This window comes from Mustela lutreola, chromosome 14, assembly GCF_030435805.1.
Source record: "Mustela lutreola isolate mMusLut2 chromosome 14, mMusLut2.pri, whole genome shotgun sequence".
NCBI classification, from domain to species: domain Eukaryota; kingdom Metazoa; phylum Chordata; class Mammalia; order Carnivora; family Mustelidae; genus Mustela; species Mustela lutreola.
In genome coordinates this window covers 17,653,114-17,676,630 of record NC_081303.1, presented here as the reverse complement: position 1 = coordinate 17,676,630, position 23,517 = coordinate 17,653,114, and the positions used below count along the sequence as shown (strand labels likewise).

The 23,517-nt window shown below is 48.0% G+C and overlaps 1 protein-coding gene across 1 annotated transcript in view; it reads right to left on the bottom strand.

Annotated features, from left to right (window-relative positions):
* Positions 1–23,517, bottom strand: part of CACNA1E (calcium voltage-gated channel subunit alpha1 E) — a 505,625-nt gene that overhangs the window by 304,339 nt on the left and 177,769 nt on the right. The window contains exon 4 of the mRNA XM_059145253.1: positions 20,434–20,700. Coding sequence (XP_059001236.1) covers positions 20,434–20,700 — 267 coding nt within the window. The remainder of the gene's footprint in view (positions 1–20,433; positions 20,701–23,517) is intronic.

Genomic DNA, 23,517 nt, shown 5'->3' with positions numbered 1-23,517 from the left:
GCGGGCTGCAGCCGGGAGCTGACACTGAAAAGACCCACCACAATAAAGGATATGAAAAAAAAATTATGGTAATGGGCCTCCGGGAAGAGAGCAAAGACATTTGGCCCCGAACCTCCTGGGAATATGGAAAGCACATCCAAACACCAGTCCCCAGAGGAGGATTTATGAAGCTGATGGCTCTGATGCAATCTCTCCCAGCGATTAGAGGGGGCATTAATCACCGCCAAGGCCAGGGCTAAGAACAGGAGGGATTGAACCATCACAGAAGTCTGACTCCAGCTCCCACAGACCCTGATGGAAAAGCAGTGAGATCATGCTGGTGACATCACATCCCCCTCGCCTGGGCTGCTGAGAACCATACACCTGTCCTGGAGGGAACAGGAAACTGACAAGACAGACCTTGTGCCTCAAACCCAGACAGAAGAGCTGCCTCCTGGCCTGTCCACACAAGCCAAGCGTGCAGGCCTTCAACCCTTTAGACTAGAAAGAAAATTAACCCCCACCCTGGTAAAACAGGCCTGGGGCCAGCTCTCCTTCCTGGAAAGGTGCCTCGATTTTTGCCCAGATCATGGTATGAAGTGAGAGCAAGTATGCGGTAAAAGATGGAAATCCAAGGGAGTCCCCTAACGCCTCTTGGCCTGCCTTCTCCGCCTCATCTCAACCAGCCCGGGTGGAAGGCCAGGTTAAGAGCCAAACTGAGGCCCAAGGATCCTGGCTCAGAGGCTAACGGGCTCCTGCATGGGATCCTCCCGCATTTATCCCACTGGCTCCTGTGGCTGACTCAGGAGGACAGTGCAGCCCAAAGACCAATCCAGAAAGGGGAGCAGACGGAAGGACTGTATTCCTTGGGGTTCTGAGGGACTACAGATGAATCTTTCCATTTCCTGAAAAACAATGTTAATCCTCTAAGCTTATCAACACATGAACCGCCCTCCTCTCTGGAGCAAGTCACACCCTCAATTCCATTCCCTTCTCTTGTCTCAGCTCCTCCATGTTAAATCTCCGGCCTCCGGCCTGGGCTGATCAATAGACGGCGGCCCACACAGGGCCACCGCCGGGGCGGGAGGGCTCCTTGCCTGTGCTTCTCCATGCGGCAGTGCCATGGGGGCAAATCTGGAAATTCGCACAGCATCTCCTCCGCCCTTCCTGCTCCCCTGATGGGAGAAATGCAGTTAACGAGCAGAAGAATGCCGAGAAGGCTCTCCAGACCTCATGATGTCCCACTTCACTAGCATCACTCTCCTTATCGCATTTTTTCTCGCCACCCAACTTCGTTTAAAAAAAAAAAAAAAAAATCAGATTGAAAAGCCAAACCCCTTTTCTTTTTTAAAACAAAACAAAACAAAAATGGATCACGTGACTTCCAGCCTTAACATCAGTTTTTTAACTTTGGTTTCCATGGTGGTGGGATGCAACCTACCATCACCATGACAACAGCTGCTTCGGTTCAAATTCACCATCTGACAGGCAGTCCTGAACACACACGCACACCTCTCACGTTCTCTCTTTCTCTCGCTCTCTGTCAAGGAGATGGAAATACCATTACACCTACTCCTAAACACTTAAATCCTAATGAATGAAAGACAAAGAAAGCAATATTGAGAACACAGCAAAGAGGCAGAGACCCCCCCCACACACACACACATACACAACCGGTCCCTAAAAGGCTCTCTCTTGCAGCCACAGTCCCCTCCCTGCTCTCCTAGGGAGGTCAATGGACTCAGTTCCTCAACCAAAAAAGGTCCCAAGCATCACCCTTTTAATACCGGCTGTGAAGGAAGCCACATTCAACCCTCCATTGCTTTTTGACCAAAAACTCTTATCTGACTCCCATATCCCTGGCCCTATATAAAAGGACTGACAGGAAGTTCATGGTATTTCTAATTTGGTTAACTCAGACTCATCTGGGCCCCAGTTCCAAGAGAATGGGGAGTGACAGTTCTGAGGAAATGAAGGCAGCTTTCCTCCTTTTGCCTCAGTTTCAGTCAGGTGGATATGTCTTAACAAATTCACTTGCTATGCGTTTGACTAAATCCTGGACTCAAAAGGCTGTCATTCAACACCCAGTTTTGGTGATCAGGGGACAGATGATTGAACACTACAGAAAAGGGAAGAAAGGAACAGGGAATATTAAAAGGCTCTGGAAGAAAACAAAACAGCAGCGGGAAAATAACCTGTTTCAGAAACCAGGATTGGTGTTTTGATGATACTCTGACAAATTTGAGCCCATCAAGAGTTCTGGCAACAATGTACATCCGAGGGAAAGAAGAATGGGGGCTGGAACCGGCAACCACACCCCAAACTATCCCCTAACTTCACATCCACACTTGATTCGTGGGGTGACAGACAGCAGCTGAATGTACAAAGAAAATGAAAAACCTCTAATGAAAGAGTCCACAGATCATCTGTGAGAGAATTTTGGTTTTCCTCTGAAAACCCAGAACCTATACCCTAGTGTCCAAAAACACCCATTGAGCCTGCAAACCACTAGAGAAAATGTTAAAGGCACTGAGGATACACAGCTTGGGAAGGGAAGGTTAGAGAGAGACATCATTGCTGCTTTCAAATATCGGAAGGACTAGCTTATGATGGGGGCTTAGACATTGTCTACGTTATTCTGGAGGCTAAGACCAAGACCAAAAAGACCAAAGACCACCCACAGGTAGATCAGAGAAAATACAGAGAAGAAGCTTCACTCTTCTCTAAGTGAATGGATAACTTCGTTAAGCAGTAAAATGAAGGTTGTACCAATAAATGCTCACCTGAAAAGATGAAAAGCCCTGGTGTATAGCATTTGCCTATTTCTGGAGTGTAAATACTCTTTCCATAACTAATTTCTAGCTCCCAGTTTGACAGCAATGCACATGAAGTTACAAAGATACACACAAGGAGTACACAAGAGCTGGAACTGGCCAGTTCCCATTCATCATTTACTGGAAGTCAAGAATATCGAGGCAGAGATTCCTGTATTTGATGGCAGTCGAGCTGGATCAACCCTTGTTGCTAACAAGGGGTTAAGAGATGGATAGGAAGCAAGGTCAATGAGTCTTCAGTCACTTGCTCAAGGGCTTCCTGGGTCAGCATGACTCACGGTGGTCCTCGGCCTCAAGTTGCCCACTTAGCCAGACCTGCGTTCATGAAGTCTGGAGCGCCACCCTTATCGCAGAAGGCAGGACCTGTGCAGCTGGATGTGGGCCAGAAGCAGCACGGCTGAATGGTGTGCCACTGCCATGAAGCACAACAATTAATTAATCACCCCATTATCTCAGGCTGACGTCTGGGGTACCCACAGGTTCCTGCTATCTCACCATGACCTGCAAAATAACTGAGAGGAACCAGCCAACACACACAATGAAAGCACAATCCCAAAAGACAGAAACACATCCCATAAAAGGCTCATGTATCATTCTAGAAGATCAGGGGATCTCAGCCTTGGCTGCACACAGAATGACCTGGAAACCTTTCCAAAATTAAAGATATGGGTGTCCTATCTCTAGAAATTCTGATTTGTCTCAGGTGCCATCTGGGGATGAGCATTTCTAGAAGCTCCCACACTGATTCTAATGAGCAGTAAAGAACACTGCTGGAAACACAGCACAGCAGTAAAGAACACTGCTGCCGATGCTGGAGGCCATGAAACCTAATGGTATCCTCAACTCAGGGAGATAACAACAGGAGAAACTAGACTCTGAGAAGTGCCAAGGTAAGAACCAGAAGATGTCTTATGGTTCTATTAACTGTTCCATTACATCCCTTTTACAGATGTAGATAGAGAGATCTGAGGTACGAGGAGACTGTTCCAGAGCCAGGACTAGAAACCTCCATGGATTTATAGCCCCACCCCCGGAGAAGCTTGGGAATCCGTTATCAGAACAACCAAGTAAAACTCCCTGGTTTCCTGACTTGAAATGAACGTTCTCAAAGACAGACATCTTTTTTTTTTTTTTTTTTTTTTTTTTTTTTTTTTTTTAATTTTTTATTTTTTATAAACATATATTTTTATCCCCAGGGGTACAGGTCTGTGAATCACCAGGTTTACACACTTCACAGCACTCACTAAATCACATACCCTCCCCAATGTCCATAATCCCACCCCCTTCTCCCAAACCCCCTCCCCCCGGCAACCCTCAGTTTGTTTTGTGAGATTAAGAGTCACTTATGGTTTGTCTCCCTCCCAATCCCATCTTGTTTCATTTATTCTTCTTCTACCCACTTAAGCCTCCATGTTGCATCACCACTTCCTCATATCAGGGAGATCATATGATAGTTGTCTTTCTCTGCTTGACTTATTTCGCTAAGCATGATACGCTCTAGTTCCATCCATGACATCTTTTTATTTGAGTTTACTTCCTCCATGGGCAGACTACTCAATTGTTCTCAAGAGTCCATTTCTTAAGGTAGAATCTGGAAGGTTTACCTTTCCTAAGGCCACTCACGAGTCCAGGAAGCACTCTGAGATGAGTGCTTGCCAGAGCTACCGTATGCTGAGACATGGTTTTGGTTCTATACTGGGCAGAAGCCCACTGCCTACTGAAAAGAACACTATCAATTCATTTAGTTCTCATAAAGGATTCTCTTTGGCAACATTTTTGGGAAAGCAGAACATTAACCATTGTTCGGAATCACTATTTCTCATTCTTGTTGGATCAGTGCTAGCTGGCTTCTCTTGAATTAACCTTCTCTTATCCATTCCTACTCCTTAATTAAATCCGTCCTTATTCACCAAAATCCCTATTTCCAGCCTCTTATGCCCCAGCCCAAGACAACACTAAAACACGTACTTACTAATAAAAGGGTAAGAAGTCCTCAGAAAAGGACAAAGGAGCTAGAAGGAAGACGACTGAGCCGAGAGAGGGTACTGAGGAAACGAAGGAGGAAATGTGATCAAAGGATCCCTGGATTTAAGAGTCAGGAACCCTAGTTCTAGCCCCCTTCTTGTCACCTGCTGAGAGTTTCTCTTAGGTCACTGTTAACTCCGATAAACTATGACTCTGTGGTGGTAACGGGCAATATGATGGGAAAAGAGTGAAGGATACAGGAGAAGCGTCCATTACTACAATTGGGGGAAGCCATTTTGATGACGTCACTAATGAGAACATCGAACAATAACATCCAAAATGGAAATCCTGGCATGCCTAGGAATACCTTGAAAGCGTCCAAAGCGGATGGAAACGTTTCTTAATTTTCAAGAACAGGAGCTCCATGACAAGCTGCGTTGGCCTAAGACTTCACTAGAAGATAGCTAATAAAAAGTTAGAATCCTCGTAATGGTGGCCTGGCAGTGAACATCAAGCTGCTTTTCTATAAACCTACACTCTGTATAAGAGTCTGAGAATCTTTCCCACAGTCTCCTGTCCCCCCAACTCCCATTTCCTTTAAAATCTGCAAAGGCAGAAGCATTCAGTAAGATAAAAGTTCAAGAAAGAGTTGTTAAAGTTGACTGCTTCACACAGTAACTTACAACCATGGGCATCCCGGAAAAGAGATTCCTTAGAGGGCTGGGAGAAAGAAAACGGACTTTACATGCTAATATTGAAAGGGGAGGAAGAACTGGGATTTCCCAAAGGTCCTATACAGAGCGATGAAGAAGTATGGCAGCGGAGTTTCTGGTGAAGGGAAAACAAAACAGCACAATGCCCTAATTCCAACAAGAGCTTGCATTCCAATGACACAGCGCAAGATGTCTCAGATCCATGTCATGATGACCATGATGATGGGTAAGAGATCTTTGGTCTTCTCCCATCTACTGATGCTTTACTCTTCCATGGGTTTAGCTTCACCCCCAGTGGGTGCAACAGATACAGGCAAGCAGTTCACACTCATCCTAAAAAGATGCTCCATTAGGGAAGAGCGCCTGCTGGTCTCTGGTCTGAGCTGAAGCAGTGCGCTACAATGGAAAGAGAGCAGTCCATGGAACCAGGGAGATCACATCTACCTGCAACCTTGGGCTAATCATCTGTAACAGGAGAACAACATTCCCTTCACAGGGAACTAAATGACAGATGTCCCTAAAACACGCACAGAGTGTCACACAACAGGCATTGATTAATGGCATAGTGAGGAATGGATGGCACGCTAGGCCTGGGTCACGGTCCCATGGAATGTCAGTAAAATTATTTGACAAAAGTACATGAAGGTAAGAGAAAACGAAAGGGTTAAGTGTATGACTGTGGGGGATTGTTCAGAACCCAGCCTGCTTCACAGCAGAAGTGTGGACAGCTGTTGGGACAGTTCTCATCTTCCGCAATCTATTCCTTTGCTTCGCGCTCTTGAGCCTGTCTACTGATATTTGTAACAGAAACGAGCTGGGGCTTTTTGAGCCTTGGCATTCAGGAGTGGGCATCTGTTACTCCCTAATCATCACCATGGAAAGAGGTTACCCAGAAACTATGTAACATCCTCCTCTTAAGTGGGGGGGGAGGTCATTGTGGTCCCCCAAATAAATAAATATAGACATACATAACTCTTTCTGAGAAGGGAGTGTTATTTTGCCAAAAGGCTCAGATCCTCTGAATTCACATGGGCCCATATTCCTAGGACCTGCCCCTGCCTTGTGTTACCACCTCCGTCCACCCAGGCCACCTCCAGACAAGCCCACACCCTTCAACTGCTCCTCATATCAACAGATCAGGAGAACACATGCATCCCCGAACATCCATATGGCTCAGTTATTTCATAAACACAAATTCCCATGCAAACACAACCCAAAGTTAGCAGAAAGAAGAGGCAATTCCTTTAACATTTTTTAAATTTCTTTTAAACCCTCCACCTGGTTTGCGGAAGCCAAGTGGTACATCTGAGTTCTCCATCCACAGCCACACCAGGATCCAGTGCCCTCAGGGAAAATGCCCTCCAGGATCCTGGTCAGGGGACCTTTGTCAAGCTCATTTAGGCAAATGTGCAAGAGAAGCCTTGGAGGTTTCCCCTCCCCCTACATCCCTCTAATCCTTTCAGAAGCTTCTTCAACAGTCAATGGAGTCCAATCCCGACTCCCTTCTCTGACAGAACAGACATGCAGACCCAGAATACTTAGAAACCTAAACAGGTGGCACCTGGGTGGCTCAGTGGGTTAAAGCCTCTGCCTTCGGCTCAGGTCATGATCCCAGGGTCCTGGGATCGAGCCCCGCATCGGGCTCTCTGCTCCGCAGGAAGCCTGCTTCCTCCCCTCTCTCTCTCTGCCTGCCTCTCTGCCTACTTGTGATTCCTCTCTCTCCGTCAAATAAATAAAATCTTAAAAAAAAAAAAAAAAAGAAACCTAAACAGGTAAGGAGTAATTCACCAGAAGGCCAACAGCCCCTGAGAAGGAGATCTGCTCGCAGGCCATGCTTGGACTCCAGGACAGATCCTTCCCCGTGTCATCTGAAACCTGTGGCTACCATTTTTGTACAAACAAAACCAAAATCTACTGTGTTAGTGTAAGCCAGAGGGTTCTGAATATCTAATCTGCTTTTATGAAAAGCTTGCTGGGAAAATTCCGCCTCTTATTGCTCCTGAAGATATCTTTTCTGGGTTATAAATCCAGATATGTCCTTAGGGATAGTATCAGTGTAAAATCGGTATTAGAAACACGCAAAGAAAGATGGGCTTTGATGTAGGTATTTTAAAAACTTATCTTAAAAAAAAGTAAACTTGGTAACTTTGAGATGGGGGAAAAAAGGCTCCTGGGAAGACCAGACAGAGCCCCTGCTCTGAGCCAGGCTTCCAGCTCTCTCTGGCTGTGTAAGTGGGCAAGTTAGTTAACCTCTCCACACCTTAATCCCCCAACTGTGGGGTGTGGAAAACAAGAATGCGTGTCTCTGTAGAACTGCTACAATGAATCAATGCAATGATCTGTGGGATAAATTTAGCACAGTAATCCGGTACCTCATAAATACTTGATTAATATTAGCTCTACCCACATTAATGCTAGTACTAATTTCTATCGTGTTTACAAAGGGCTCTCATACCCATGAGTCTTGCAAGCTAGGCAAGTAGAGAATGTGATTTCCCCCTCACACCTGAAATCCCTGAGGCTCACAGAGGTTGCAAAAGTGACTCGAGGTCACCTGAATGTTAAGTGCAGCCGTGCTCAGCCTAAAACCTGACAAGAATCAGAAGAAAGGAGATGGTATTATTGGAAGGAAACTTAATTGCAGGGGTTCATTATGGATTCACCCAGTGCTAACCAGATACTAGCAGCTAAGCTGCAGTCATGGCTTACTACATGCCAAACACTATCCTAACATTTTACACGCGCTATCCTAACCTGATCTCCTCAAAAATCCTACTCCTGTTTCCATTTGATGTTTGAGGACTCTGAAACACAGCAAAGTTAAGTCGCTTTCCTGAGGCACACAGCTAGAAAGTTGTGGAAATGGTACCCAGGTCTGAATCCAGAGGTCAGTTCTTAACCTTGACTCTAGTGCTTCCAAGCCAGAGACTGGTACATCCTAATAGTAAGGCGAAGCTTTCACCATCATCTGATTCCGGGCACCGGATCAGATGATGTCTAATATCCCTTCAACTTTGAGATTCTAGGCTTCAATACTTCTTTTTTCTAGTAAAGAAATAAAATATATCTAAGTGAATCTCTGAAAATGATATTTAGTGTGGACTTTGGTGAAAGTAGAACACTATATCCTAGCCTAAAAATAGACATGAAAGGGCGCCTGGGTGGCTCAGTGGGTTAAGCCGCTGCCTTCGGCTCAGGTCATGATCTCAGAGTCCTGAGATCGAGTCCCACATCGGGCTCCCTGCTTAGCAGGGAGCCTGCTTCCCTCTCTCTCTTTCTCTGCCTGCCTCTCCATCTACTTGTGATTTCTCTCTGTCAAATAAATAAATAAAATCTTTAAAAAAAAAAAAATAAATAAATAAAAATAAAAATAAAAATAGACATGAAATAGTCATAAAAGCATGTATTGATTCAGCAAAGCATGCGACACGAGTATCTTGTATAAAATTCTTGCAGAATAAAGAAATAGAAGCTGGCTAAAGAATAGTACAGAAAATTCAAGAAAAGCTGAACAGTCGAGTACTGACCAATACACTAATGACAAGCAGAAGGGAAGTCCCCAATTCTAACCATATGTGTACCAGTTACTTGAAGGAAAGTATAAAAAGCCCATGCTTATCCTGTCTGCAGAGGACGTAGAGCTCCGAGCAGAGATCTCACTTACTAAAGAGCAGAGGCTGAAGACAATATGTAGTAGAAATCACTTAAATTCTGGAGTCAGAACACTGCAGTTCAAGTCCACTAGTGGTGACCTCGGGCAAGTGATTTAATCTCCTATAGTCTGTTTTTCTGTATTTACAATCGGGATAATAGTTATCTCACTGCATGGTTGTTTTGTTTAAATGTAGAGAGTCTTGGGGCATCTGGGTGGCTCAGTCAGTTGGGCGTCCAACTCTTGATTTTGGTTCAGGTTGTGATCTCGGGGTCGGGAGATTGAGCTCAGCATTGGTTTCTTCCCTGAGCGTGCAGCCTGCTTGATATTCTCTCTCTCCCTCTCCCATGTGTCCCTCCTTGCTCTTGAACATGTTGGACACACTCTCCCTCTCAGATAGCTAGATAAATGCAGAATCTGAAATTTGATGAATGCCCACTGAATGTTAGTTCCCTGTCCCCGCTTGTAAAGGATCTCTATAAGAAGGACTGTTGCACCAAAAGATAAAACGTACTTGAAATAAATATAAAGTCCTGAATTTAGACTCAAAAATTAAATTGAGAACGAAGTGAGAGAAAGCTAATTCTGTCACCAATTCATATAAAAGATCCAGGGTTTATTGCTGACGGCAAGCGACCTCAAGTCAAGTCTGAAGTACAATGCCATTTCTTTAAAAAGGAAAAAACAATTTAAAAAATTGTCTCCAGTTAAACAAATGTGCCAATGTTAATGAGTACTGATCTATGTTCTAGTAATTAAAAAACTAATAGATACTGTCCACTCCCTTCCAGGGATTTATTTATTTTTTTAAGATTTTATTTATTTATTTGACACAGAGAGATCACAAGTAGGCAGAGACAGGCAGAGAGAGAGAGATGAGGAAGCAGGCTCCCTGCCGAGCAGAGAGCCCAATGCGGGACTCGATCCCAGGACCCTGAGATCATGACCCGAGCCTAAGGCAGAGGCTTAACCCACTGAGCCACCCAGGCACCCCCTTCCAGGGATTTAAACCAATACTAAATCTATATGGTAAGTGTTACATTGAAGTAATAAACCAGGTGCCCTACGGAAGTACAGAGGAGGGAGTTGGTCTTAATCTGCCAAGAGAAATCAAGGAAGTCTTCATGGAGGAAGTGACTACTAACTACAGTCTTAAAGCCGGGGCCAGGGGAGGTTGGGGGTTGGGGAGAAGACATTCCAGGCAATGGGAGCAGTAAGTGCACAGGCAGGGAGGCCTAGGAGAAGCTGATGCCTTCAAACATTAGCAGCCCAGTAGAATAGCTGAAAAGAAGGTGATTACAGTTGCCCCCAGAAGTAGAGTAAAGCACAAGAAGCCCTGAACACCAGGATAGGGAAACCTTGCCCAGTTATAAAGCAAACAAATCACAGAACCCAGACAGGTACTTAGGTTTCCTGAGTCATTATCTATTCTCTCTACCCCTACGGTCCTTTATCTTAGCCACTAGCCATATGTCTCTATTTAATTTAAATTAATTAAAATGAAATGCAACTTAAAATTTAGTACTCAGTCACGACAGCCACCTATCAAGTGCTCAAGAGCCACATGTGACTACAGGCGACTACATTAGTTGGCCCAGATAAAAACATATAACCATCAGCACAGAAAGTTCTGGTCTGCCGCAATAATCAGTGCCATAGGACCTTAAGTGAATGAGAAGTGAATAAATGACTGGGTTTATATTGCTTTATAGAACAGAAACAGGAAAAATAAAAACAATCAGGTGAAAGCTCTACAAAAGAGTATTTCAGTGTCCTACACCTTAGTGACAAGAGCACCCCATCACTGGAAGCTTGATGGCCACCCATCAGGGAGATGGAGAAAGAGCTCCTCTATTGACATAATGCTCATTGGTTAGAATGTCTGTATTTTACCACGGCAGTCTGGCTGATGCACTAGTGCAAATGTATCTCTGTAGCTCTTTCACATGGAGTTTCTGTAGTGCTTGCAGCTAAGGGATATGATGCTGGATCGGGAGTCCCTATGCCCGATGGTTCAACATCCCAACATCCCAGAATGTGGGAACTTTCTAACACAGCATTGCAATCCATGGATCCCCTGAAACTGAATGCAAATTTTATGTGTATTTTTTTTTTTTTCAGGAAAGAAGGGTGCATAGCACCAATCAAATTTCAGTAAAATTTGTGATCCCAGTATAGAAAGCAAATAAACACTGTACTAGAGGACGAGGCTGTCCCAGTCCTCCAAAAAGAATCATCTAGATGTCATCAAGATGGCCACTAGGGTCATTCCTGCCTGTAAAGTTCCATAATGGGACCATCTAAAGACAATCACCCTGCAATTGAAGAGTTCCAAGTGAAGCATCCCCTGACCTTGATCAAGGAGAAAAGAGATGGGACATGTATAAAAGGACCTGGAAACAACCCAGGGCAGTAAAGTTGGATAATTCAGTCAGGCTGGGGAAGGAAGAAGAGAATCTGTCAACCTCTTGCTGAGATGCCCATTAGAGACTCTCTTGTAAATCCTGATGTCCCATTTTCAATGACAACCTCCAGACACACGCAGACTCAGTCAGACGTAATACCAGCTTACAAGCTGGAGAATTTGCCCAGTGAAGCCAAAGTTTGCTGAGCTATCAATTCATTAAAAAAAATATATATATATATATATATATATATATGTGTGTGTGTGTGTGTGTGTGTGTGTGTGTGTGAGAGACACTTTGTTCTGATCACCACCTGACAGTATGATAATTGTCTAGAATTCATCTTCAGGCCCTAGAGTATTTCTAGAGCTGAAAAGAATTGATTTCTAGAATAATGCAGGAATTCTTCTGTTATCTGGTGTAGCTAGAGAAGAACACTTTGGTTAATTTAACAAAAAAAGTGATAAAGAGCTACTTTAAATAATCAATATGGATTATAATTTGCAAAAGCTCTGAACACAATAACGCGCCCACACCATTCAAACCATGTTGAACATGATGTAATAAATGCTTCATTGGCGATATTCCGAAAGTGCTATGGCATTTTGTGGTGCCTGGGGGCCGTCAGAACAAATCTCAATTGTTATTACCCTATAGGTCTCTGGGTGCCAATTAATAAAGCGTTCTGTATAATAAAATGCCAGATAACAAATACCGTGTGCTTTTTTCACAGTTCGTGTCAGGTCATACAGAAACTGGAGTGATCCCCAGCTAGATCCTGAAGCTCGTCTTTTCCAACTTCCAAATTTGCATGTAGTGACCCCACCAGCTATCCAGTGCCCTCACTGCCTCCTAGCAACCTCCTCTCCCCACGCTCGGGCCACCTCTGGTCCTACAGGTCCAGGTCAGTGCAACACGAAGCACATAAGAGATGCTTCAGTGAGACTTTCTGTTGACTAGTAATAACCACCTAATGAAATCATCTAATGAAATTGTCCCCGCTGCTCGCCGTGAGCCAGGGTTGCACTAGGTACAGAAATTAATTAGGGGCGTGTCCTGTGCCAGTTCTCAGAAGAGCCTGTTTTCAGTTACACGGTGTTAGTGCCATGTAGCAGCTAGCATATCCCAGCTCCCAAGAGCATGTGCATTTGGATGGTAAAGTCTTGAACCCTCACTACCTGAACCCAAAGGTCGCGGCAAGGCTTCAGGCTGAGAGATGAGCACAGTTGGGGATGGGGGTTCTCTCCTCTACGACTGTAAAACTGGCCTTCTCTGAAGGCACTGCTGTGCAGGCAACAAAACCATGGCAAACAGTGGTTCTCGGAAGATGGCTCTGAGGCCAGCAGCATTCGCATCACCTGGGAACTTGTGACAAATGCACATTCCCAGGCCCTACTTCAGACCTACTGAATCAGCCAATCTGGCAGGAAGGTCCAGAGATCTGTATTTTAATAAGCCCTTCAGGAGATTCTGAGCCCCACGAAGCTTCAGAACCCAGTGATGCAGATGAAGTGGGGAGTGCATAGGTATGACTTCAGCACAGAGAGACTAACTGAGGAATTAGCTTTGATGCTAATAGACGTCACCTTCTGGAAGGCACAGTCATTGACAAGATAGTAGCAAAACAGTTGCCAACAGCACACAGCCGGAAATTGCCAGGATGCTGGTGAGTGACTGCTGAAAATCCGTTTCATGCTTTTTGACTCTGACCAGTCCCATGAGATGATGGTGTGGAAACTGAGAAAGAGGCACCGAAAGTTTGAAACACTTCAAACATACAGCCATGTCACAGGTGGAGAAAAGCTTGTGAGGGCTAGTTTTCCTCCCAGTCCTGGTCTGCAGAGCCTCTCTGGGTGGATAAGGCACACACTGTGCCTTGCCTCTCAGCCACAGAAATTGTGCTAGTGTCTGAGCCTCCGTTCTTGACATTAGTCAGAGCTTTTCTTCCTCTCCCCACTGATCTGTGACCCACCCACATCCTCTTCATACCTTCTCTAAAGGGGAGAGGATCATACAGACGCCCCACTCCTGGCTTTAATGACAGAAGCCTTCAGAAAGCGAAGGCATACATCTGACACAGGCTTTCCAAATTCTTTAGGGATGAGGGGAACAGATGCAGTACCAATGCAGCACCACCACATCCAGCAAAAAACACAGCCCCAACAGAATGCAGAGTTGCAAGAGCAATCCAAATCAACCACCCACAGGCAGAAAGACCCCACCTGGCATAGGCGACAAGCAAGGCCTCTCCCGGAAGCCCCTCCCTGGCTGGACCACAGGAGCCCGGAGCTGAAGCCTAGCCTGGAGGCAGTCACATTCCCAGGCTCTGCCCACCCGCCTTAGGGATGAGCTCTACTGCTTTAAAAACGGGTCTTTTTTTTTTTTTTAAATATTCAAGAGGACTAAGAGTAGAACTGCTTAGCCCTACAAATTTGGAACCCAAAATACAATAAAAAAAGACGCTCCTAAGAAGGACCCACAGCTCTGCCAGTGTCTTGGATAACTGACACTTTTTAGTCATTCAGTGCCGTTCTCCTTAGTCTGGCCCATTTCTCCCTCTTAAGGACACACCTTCTGGCTGCCCCTTGGCTTCCAGAAATGGTGACATGGGGGCGGCTCCTCAGACTTTATATCCAAGGACCAGCCAAGGATACAGGGAATGGAAAGTGAAGTGAACGTACCTGGGCTAGGCAGTGAGCAAAAATACACCACAGACATCTCCCTAAAGTAGGACTGACACGTAAGAGACCAACCACTACAACTGGAGAAGCCAAAAAACTCCGTGCAGTACTTTCTGTCCTTAAATATGAGTGACGGTGGGAACATGCCAGTAAGCCCCTTCCGGGCAGGTCCAGAACCCTTGGGAAGGGAGGTACTAGCACTGGTCACTGGTGGTTTTATCCCTCCTTGAAAGGGGCTTCTTTAAAAGCCACATCGTGTTGATGACAGCCGAAGTGATGGGGAGTGGTACACGTTAATTTCAGTGGCTGCTCACCCCTTCAATTTCCTATGTGAACGCCCACTAAAGTCTGAAAAGAAACATTTACAGAAGCTTCCCTGGCTCTGCGGCTCAGCCCTTATTAGCATGAAGACCTAGGATGACAAGAGCTTTCAGAGCGACAAAGACTTGGGGACACAAATATCTTCTAATTAAACATGTTCTCTGAATAGAGGGGAGTAGCTGCATATTTATGGGGCACCCAAATGTACCAGGACTGGGTAGGAGGCAGTCATTTTAAAAGCAGCAGGAAAAAGCATGTAACAGGAGAGCTCTCCCCCTCCCCTGCTACCTTTCTCCAGTGTCCTAGTCCCACGGCAACAAACAGACACAGAGGGAAAAGGCGATCTGTGAAGCTGGTCCTCAGCAAGAGACCCTGCTTGTATCCAAGAGGAAGACAAGTCACCTTCCTTTTTCTAAAAATCCTAGGGAAAACCCACACATAAAATGAATTATTCACAAAGGCTGAACCTAAAAATGAGAGAGGGAGAAATTAAGAGAGATGGAAAAGGGACAGAGAACTGCACAAAGAGAAATCTCTCTCCTTGAATAAAAGGGTATTCATTACGGTCACGTCCAAGTTCCCTCTTTAACTTGTGTGTGGTCATCGATAAGCAAACTAAGATCAGCAGAGGGGCCTCTGCTGGCTGGCTTCCACGGCGGGGCTTCGGAGACCCGCAGCTTCCAAGGCAGATCTGCAAACAACGAAAGGAAGGCGACTGGGCTGCTGGTGGGACCCAAGGAGTCAAGGGTTTGCAGGAGTTCTGATAGCTTAGCAAATCTTGGCTCTGTTCTATTTTAACTAAGAACATGAAGATGGAAGGAAACCAGATGTTCCTATAAAGTAGGGGGAAAGCGGCAGAGTTGGAGGGGGAAGAAACCCTACGTCTTGCACAGCAGCAGCTAAAAAGAGATCAGCAGTTCTGGATGGAACTAATAATTCCAAAGTCTGGATCTCTCAGAAGATCAAAAGACCTGTTCTCATTATTTCCCCTCCTCCTCTAATTCGTAGTGTGCCTCCCACCTACTGCAGGGAACGCAAGCGGAGGGAAGCGGAGAAATGGTGACATGCAAACCAACAGACAACACTAGCACGTCCAAGGGATTTTTGTCTCCATCCTTCAGTTATTTCATTTCTGTCAAACTCCTTCACTCCAGCTTGCTTTCCAGGCTGCATCCCAATTACAACTGGTCCCCACAACAAGTCAAAGCCTGGTTTCCAGAGGAAATGTTACCCACACCTCATTTCAAAGACAAAGCCAATGGACAATTTGGAGACTGTCCTGGGAGCCTCAGAAAATGAAGACCTTTTTCCAGCAGCCGCAAAGCAAGTTACAGCCACTATTGGCTTCGCTGTCTGCATCTGTGCCCAGGTACACAGAAGATGCAGAGTCTTTCTGCATGATGTGATCATAGGATATAATTACAGACTTTGTCCTTGTTAGCTGCCACCCTCTGCCCTAATCAAGGCCCTCTGACTCATGATCCATTAGCTTACATCAAACCTGAAATTCTTGCCAAGATTACAGTCTACTATCCTGCAAGGTGCTGTATACTTACAGGCGACCAGAGCAGGAGAAAAGTTTATGCCAAAATGGGAGATGTGAGAACTAAAGCTTTCAGTAATCCTCACCAAAACCCTCCAAAATAAATAGGCAATTCACAAAGGGAAATTCGCCATAATAAAGCACATAACCTCTGACTCAGAGCCAAAGTCCTTTGAGGCTACAGTGAAATGCTCTGCAGCAAGAAATCATGGATGAATATCTACAAGTTCATCATAATGAGCTTTCAACATCTCAGTGGCTGCAAAGACATTTGATCTTCCTACTTCAGACCTTGTACATTTCTGCATGAAACATGCGATCGCCTCCTGAGAAGACCCACATAGTGGCGCCACGGGGGTTGGGGGGACTCTCCTGCTCCCCATCAAGGGCACGAGTTCCCCAATCAGATATCCCATTTCCTCCCCTCATCTGCTGACCTTAAAAAAACGCCAACAAGTGTGGGGCATCTCACAAACCATGAGGGAGGCTTTGCATGTGTCCACAGAGTTAACTCAGCCTGGGCATGGAAGAGTGAGAACTGGTAAGCTTACGGCACAGTGAACCTGTGAGGACCATCAGAGCAGCCAACTCCCTGAGGGAAAAAGAATCCTCTTGTCCTTATATCTATTAGATGAGCAAGAAAGAAATAGTGGCATCATATAAAATGTAATATCACATTTTAAATCCGATTAGCATTTGCAAAAAGGTTACGGTATCCATTGCAGAAAAGAGTGCCATAAGAAAATAAAATTATCTCCCTATGCAGATGTAGCTTCCAAGAAAAATGAAACACATTCAGAGTGGGCTGTAACTTACCACCATGTTTCATGCCAAATCTGGGTTATCTTGGGCATTTCTTTCCATAGGAACTAGACTTTCCCTATTAAATAATTGGAAAAGATTGACCCTCCGGCCCACCCAAGCTAGAGGGTCCTACAAGTATAAATTAAATAATTCCTTTCCCTGAACTGATCTTTTCAGGCCAATTTGTTAAAGACCAGTATTATGCAGTATGAAGAAAAGCTAACATAGCCCACAGAAATGCTCATTTCCCCCTAGCTCCACAGTGACTTTCTACAGCCCATAAAAGATGCATATGCCTCAAAGACACAGTGCACAGATAATCAAAGTCCTCAAGCATGTTACATGTTCATATGTCAGTTCAAAGCTGGCGGTCTTAACCCATGCCCTGAACAATGTTCTTTTTTTTTTTTTTTTTTTTTTTCAAATATCCAGCCCTTAACAAACAGTAGAGAAGTACTCCCCAGACTTTAATGTCCATACTAACCACCTGGGAACTTATTAAAATGCAGATTCTGATTCAGTAAAATCTGAAGTGGGGCTCTGAATTTTTAACAGGGTTGTGAATTTTTAACAGGCCCCCAGGTGATGGGGATATTGCTCTTTGCTCTGTTTGAGAGGCAAAAACCTAGAAGACTTAGTTGACCTAGAACTAAGACCCCTCCCTTCAGGCATACTGAAATTTCTGAAGGACCCCGTTAAAATAATAGCTAGTGTTTACTGGGGAATTAGGCAATGTTTTAGGAACCCAACGTATTTTAGGTCATTTAATTCTCCTACTAACTCATGACTATCACCCTCATTTTACTGGCAAGGAAACTGAGTCGCAAAGTAAGGAAGTAACTTTTCAAGGTCACAGAGCCAGGGAAGAAACTGGGATGTGAACTCAGCCAGGTTCCCAAGTTTCCTGGTAACCACTGCTCGCCGACTCCCAGGAAGAAAAAGGGAGAGCTTTCCGGATGCTGGATGTCTAGGTAGGACGAAAAGTGAGTCTAGGATCTCAGATGCAGTATTGGGGAGAAAATGCAGAACCCACAGAAGGCAATGTTTCCACATGGTCACCACCAGAGGCAACATAGATTTGTCAGTCAGTCACGTTGCACAGCGAAGAGGAAAAAAAAGCAAACATGGTGTATTTTAAATTTTCCAATCGGGCTCCTCTACACACCTTAGCAGATGTTCTCTGAACACTGTTACAACAGCCTACGTGCTGCGGAACCGCTGGGAAACTTCCAGCTACGGGGACAGAAGAGACCCCCGGGGCCCGGTTCTCAGCCCAGGCACCCAGCATGATGCTGAAGTCAACTCCCTACTCTCTCTTGCGGCTCTCTTTGGGCCATGAGGACCAAAGACAAGGAAAGGGCTGGGTGAAAACCACTGTGGCACCTTGCGCTCGCAACGCCTGGTAGAAAGGCGATGTCTTTGCCGCGGAAGAGAAACCGTGAAAAGCGCCCGACCGCGTGGTCTCCCGGTCTCTGAGCCGCGCTTGATTTCCCAGCCCCGGAGCCCCGGCCCGGCCGGAAGGGCCCAGAGCGCCGTAGCCGCGGACGCCTGGGGAGTTTCGCTGGCGCTGTCCTAGGTGCCAAGGATGGCTGCTGGCACACTTTGCCACCCGCGGCGTGGCTGGGCGGCTTTGTCTACCGCAATGAAACCAGAGGGCGCCTGAGTAAGCATGTCCCTAAGAGAGGGGCACAGTAAGGCAGCACCTGGAAGGTGGGAATTTTAGAGAATTGTATGAGGCGGCTGGGGGAGGGGGCCCCGCTGGAGAAATCGGCAGAGCTCTGAGCAGAGGACTGTTCGCAGCCCAGCCGCAGCGTGCAACATAATGAGATCTGTCCGCTTTGTGCAGCACACCGGCCGGCGGGACTGCGGGGACCGGACCCTTCCTCCTCCCCAGTACCCCCACCCTAGACGCCTTTAACTCCGGCGGGCACGGAGTGACCCCGAATCACTCTGTGGGGGCGGGAGGAGGAGGGGAGTGCAGAGAGGAGGAGAGAGGAAGCCCAGCCAGGGGTGGTTGTGGGAGGATCTGAGCAGCAGCAGGAAGAATATCTGCTTAGAGATGCTCCTTCGTTTCTAATGAGGGGTGCTGCCTAGAAGCACCACGCGCCAGCCAATGGCAGTGCTGCTGAGGCAGGGAACTAGGGAGGAAGGAGGGGAAGGCCAGAGACTGGGGTGGGGGTAGTAGGGAGATGCCCAGGTCCTGGGGGAAGCGAGCCACGTGCCTCGCTGATACTAGAGACCCAATGCAGCTCCAGCTGCCTCGCTGCTGCACACCTGGACGGTGGGGGTGGGGAACGAGGAGGATGGAGAAGAAGAGGAGGGGCCTCCTTTGCAGGTGCATCCTTCCCGAGAAATGTCTTTTCATAAGCATCAAAGTCCCATTTCTCCAAACCTACCCCCATATTTAACACCACCCCCCTGGCTTGCTTCCTACCAAGCACCCTCCCCACACCCACCAACCCACAATTCCTAAAGACCTTGCCAGATGCCCAAATCCTTAGTGAAGAACAAGGCAGCGAGATGCCTAATCAGCAGGCTGCATTTGGTGCACTTGATTGAGCCTGCAAAGGCTCCTTCGATGCCTGTTCACCCTGACACTGCCACCTTCAGAGCCGCCCCCACCAGCTCTTTGTGGAGAGCAGTTCCTTTGGAGGTAGGGAGAGACAGATTGCTTGCACACCCCTGGGCTCGGCTGATGCAGCCCTCAGCTGAAGAATTCAGGCCCAGCCGATCAACCTGAATCTTGGGCGCTCAGCTGGGTCAAGCATTCAGAGGCAGGGGGCGGGGGGGGGGGGCACCCAACCCCAGACTAAGAAAACGAAGAGCTCTGATGAGCTGTTGTTCTTCTTTGGCTGAGAAGAGAACTCCAACTCTGAGCCGTCTGGGCTGTATCATTAGAGATTGCCTCCGCTGACACATTCATTCACTCCACTCTCCGTGGAACTTAAACTCAGTCCCCAGAGTTAGCTGGATCCCCAGCCAAATGGCTGCTTTATTTATCCATTTGTCTATTTGTCTACAGGGTTTTGGCCTAGACTCTTGAAGCTTCTGAAACGATAAATCCCCCAGGGAGCCTTGACTTCCCCATGGGCAGAGTGAGGATGTCTCCCCAGCTGGTGGGGATGGGGATAGAAGGGGTGGCTTTGAGGGAGGAAAGGAGGGAGTGAGTATGAAAGAAAACCATAAGATTAGGGGCAGCCCATTCTATGTAAAGGGCCTTGGGGGCCTGGGAATCAGACAAAGCCCAGCCCAGAAAGGGGCAGACACAGCAACACCACGCACTCAGGGACGATACAGAGCTCCACATAGGAAAAATCAAAAACCAAAAGTCTTACCTTGAAAAGCACTAGTGCACACACTGGCCTCTACAGCACCAAGCTTGCCCCTTAGGCACACCGGAGTAAAGAGTGCATTTCAGCAAAGGGGCAAACAGGCACCAAGAAGGGGATGGGGCATAAATCCCACGCTAGATTTCCCCCCTTACCCAAAGAAATGCAAAGGGGGAGAGGGGAGTTATGGTGGGCAAGAAAGGATATGGCCAATCGATGAGCTTCTTGGCGTATTTCCTGACAATGTTATCTTCTCCGAAGATGAACAGGGATCTGTTGACGGTGAAACAGTTCTGCCGGACAGGAATGGGGTTGTACAAAGCCATAGTCCGCGCCCTCTGCGCTTTCGACTGCTTGTAGGCGGCCGCCGGCCCCGAGGCCGGCACCGGGGTTCCTTGCCGGTTCCTGCTCTGGTCCGAGTCTCCATCGCCCGACCCCGGCCTGCCGACCACCGCCTCCCCGAAGCGAGCCATCCTGAAGTTTAAACAGACAGAAGACACACAAAGGTGATCGCGGCCGAACACCCGCACACAGCAACAAGCAGAAAGACACACGGAGACTCAGAGCCGCATCCAGACGAGCGCGGGGACCACCGCCTCCGGGGAGCCTCGCGAGCTCTTGGAAGAGGCAGCAGCAGCAGCCCCGCCGCTCCGAACTGTTGAATCTAAATACAACCTCTGCGAAGCTCCATTCCTCAAGGAGGAGAAAAACGGGGGGAGGGCTTGGGGGTGCTCAGTTTCTGAAGGCAATTTTTTTTTTTTTCTCAAAATGCCAGTGTGTGGTGGCATTCGGGGAGTGAAGAGGAGAGGGGTGGAGTAGGCTGCTCCTCAAACATAGCTCATCTTCTGGCAGACGCACCACCTAGTTCTGGAAGAGAGGCAGGCACCGGCCCGCTAGGTAACAGTTTGGTGATTTATTGGGAGGGGGGGAGGAATAAAAACAAAAGAACTTTAAAAAAAAAAAAAAAAAGGATGGGATTACGGTGACATGCTTTGTAACGCCAGCCCCAGCAAGTCCATCTAAGAAATTCCACAGCCGAGACTTGGGTCTTTAAATCTGCCAGCACAGACGCATCCAAAGGTTGACAGAGAGGGAGGGGGAGAGCGGTATTGAGGTTCCTGCGCAAACCGCAACGCCCAAAATATCAAAATAAGAAGTCAATCCAGCCGGAGAGGGACAAACGACTTCAAAGCTCCTGCGCTTGGGATAGAAGTTGAGCAGGATCCAGAGAGCAGCGAAGCCCGAGTGCCAGCATCCTGCCGGAGCGCTCGCCGCCGCCACCGCCACCGCCTCCCCGGATCAGCATGCAACAGCGATCCGCGGCTGCGCCGGGGCGAGGGCGGGAGCGGGAGCGGGCGGGCGGGCAAGCGCCTGGGCGAGCGCTGGGGCGAGGGAGGAACAGGTTGCAGGCGAGCCCAGCGGTGGCCTGGCACGGGAGTTCACCAAGGACCGAACTTCCTCCGGAACGGCTCGGTTTCTTCTGCCACCCGGACAGCCCCACTCCCGGGGGAAGCAGAGGAGAACGTGGGGAAGGAAAGGGGAAGGCGAGGAGGGGAGAGCGAGCGGAGCGCAGAGGCGCTGCGAGGCGCGCGCCGGAGCGCCGGGAGAAGCGGGGGCGGGGCTGGCGGGGACAGGAGGGGCGGGGATGGAGCCGGAAGGACCCCGGCCGACCGCCGCTGCAGGGGCCTGGCGAGCGAGGCTGGTTTGGCTTATAGATTTATTTAGCCAGAGGGCAGGGGGCCGCCGCTGCAGAGTGTCCCCAAGTAACGCCGAGAGAAGAGAGGCGGGCGCAGCTGGCGGCGCGGCACAGTCCCCACAAGAGAGCCGAGCCCAGGCCCGGCGGGGGCGCACACGCGCGCGCGCACGCACTCGCGCCTGCCGTCCCCGCCGAGGCGACAGCCGGTGCTGTGCCCCGCACAGTGCCTGCCCCGGAGGGTAGTCGAAGCCTTTGAGCCCTGCGTGCCACGCACCGGGGCCGCGTTGCTGCTCCTCCTCACCTCCCAGTCTCCAAGGAACGCTGCCCAGGGATTTCCGCGGAGAAGGCAGCACTTTCTCCCCACCTCCCCACTTAGCAACCCGCAGGCCCTTCGAGGCACGCTAGGACCTCTGGAGGCTCTGCACTCTGGTGTGGGTGCCAGCTCCGCGTGGGAGCTTCTGCCCTCCCCCTGCAAATGCGATCTGGGTTGGCCTCTTGGGTTCAGCTCTCGTGGAGCCTTGCGCATCCATTTCTGGCAGAGTGATCCAGATACTGGGGCCGTAGATGGTGAGTTTGGGGCTATAACGACCTTTCCCCCCAAATGTTAGCAATCAGGGGGAATCCTCCCACCCCTATTTTCTACCCACAAATCCGCTCCACTGACTTCCTGAAACCCACTCCATTAAGGAAGAAAGAAAAACCAATTAGTATCTGAGCTGCGTAAATGGGAAAGGTGGACTCCGAGACCCGGAGAAAGAGTCCCTAGGTTTGGTGACCAAGCCCTTCTCCACAGGTGACTAGTGGTTTGAACTGAGCACAGGACCAGCCATGTCTACACTTTCCTCCTTTTTACAGTCCTAGGCTCAATACACAGCTCTATCCAGCTCCTCCCCACCTGAGCAATGTTAGAGAAGGGGAAGGGGGCGGTCGAGGAAGGAAACAAAGAGTCTGACCAAAACCCGGAGGCTGGAAACCATGGGTGAGTGTGGATTCACGTGTGTGAAAGGCAGTGTCTGTGTGTGTGTGAGATTAACTGATGGGAAGGGTGATGACATCTGAGTGAGAGGCACGTGTGTTCCTATGTATATGTGCCTATGTGTGGGCAAGGCCACGTGAGCACTGACACAGGTCTGTGTGAATGTGCATGTGAAATGTGTACATGGGAAATCCTCTGGGTCCTGGAAATTCCAAATGAATGGTGGTGTCCATGCTGCCCTTGGGGCGGCATGTTGACCTCTAGATTTGGGGCAGCCCATTTCAGGCCAGCTGACTATGCAAGGTGTGTCCACTCTAATTAGGATTTTGATTACACATTACTGCCTTACTCTGTCATTCTACCTCCCTTAACTGGAGGGACCTTTTCTGTCTGGATACCTCATCAGAAGTGAAAGGGGAGGCAGTATTGTGCCCCACGGGGCCCCATCAGCCTGTGTAGTCATTCGCAAGGGCCGTAAGTGGCTGTCTCACTAAGCCTGTGAACTGCAGATTAGAAAGGGCTTGCAGAAGTGATCAACCCATGCTTTCAGGCAGGATAGTAATCCGGAGCACAAAATTCACTCACATCCATCATCTGATAAATATTTTTGAGCACCAGG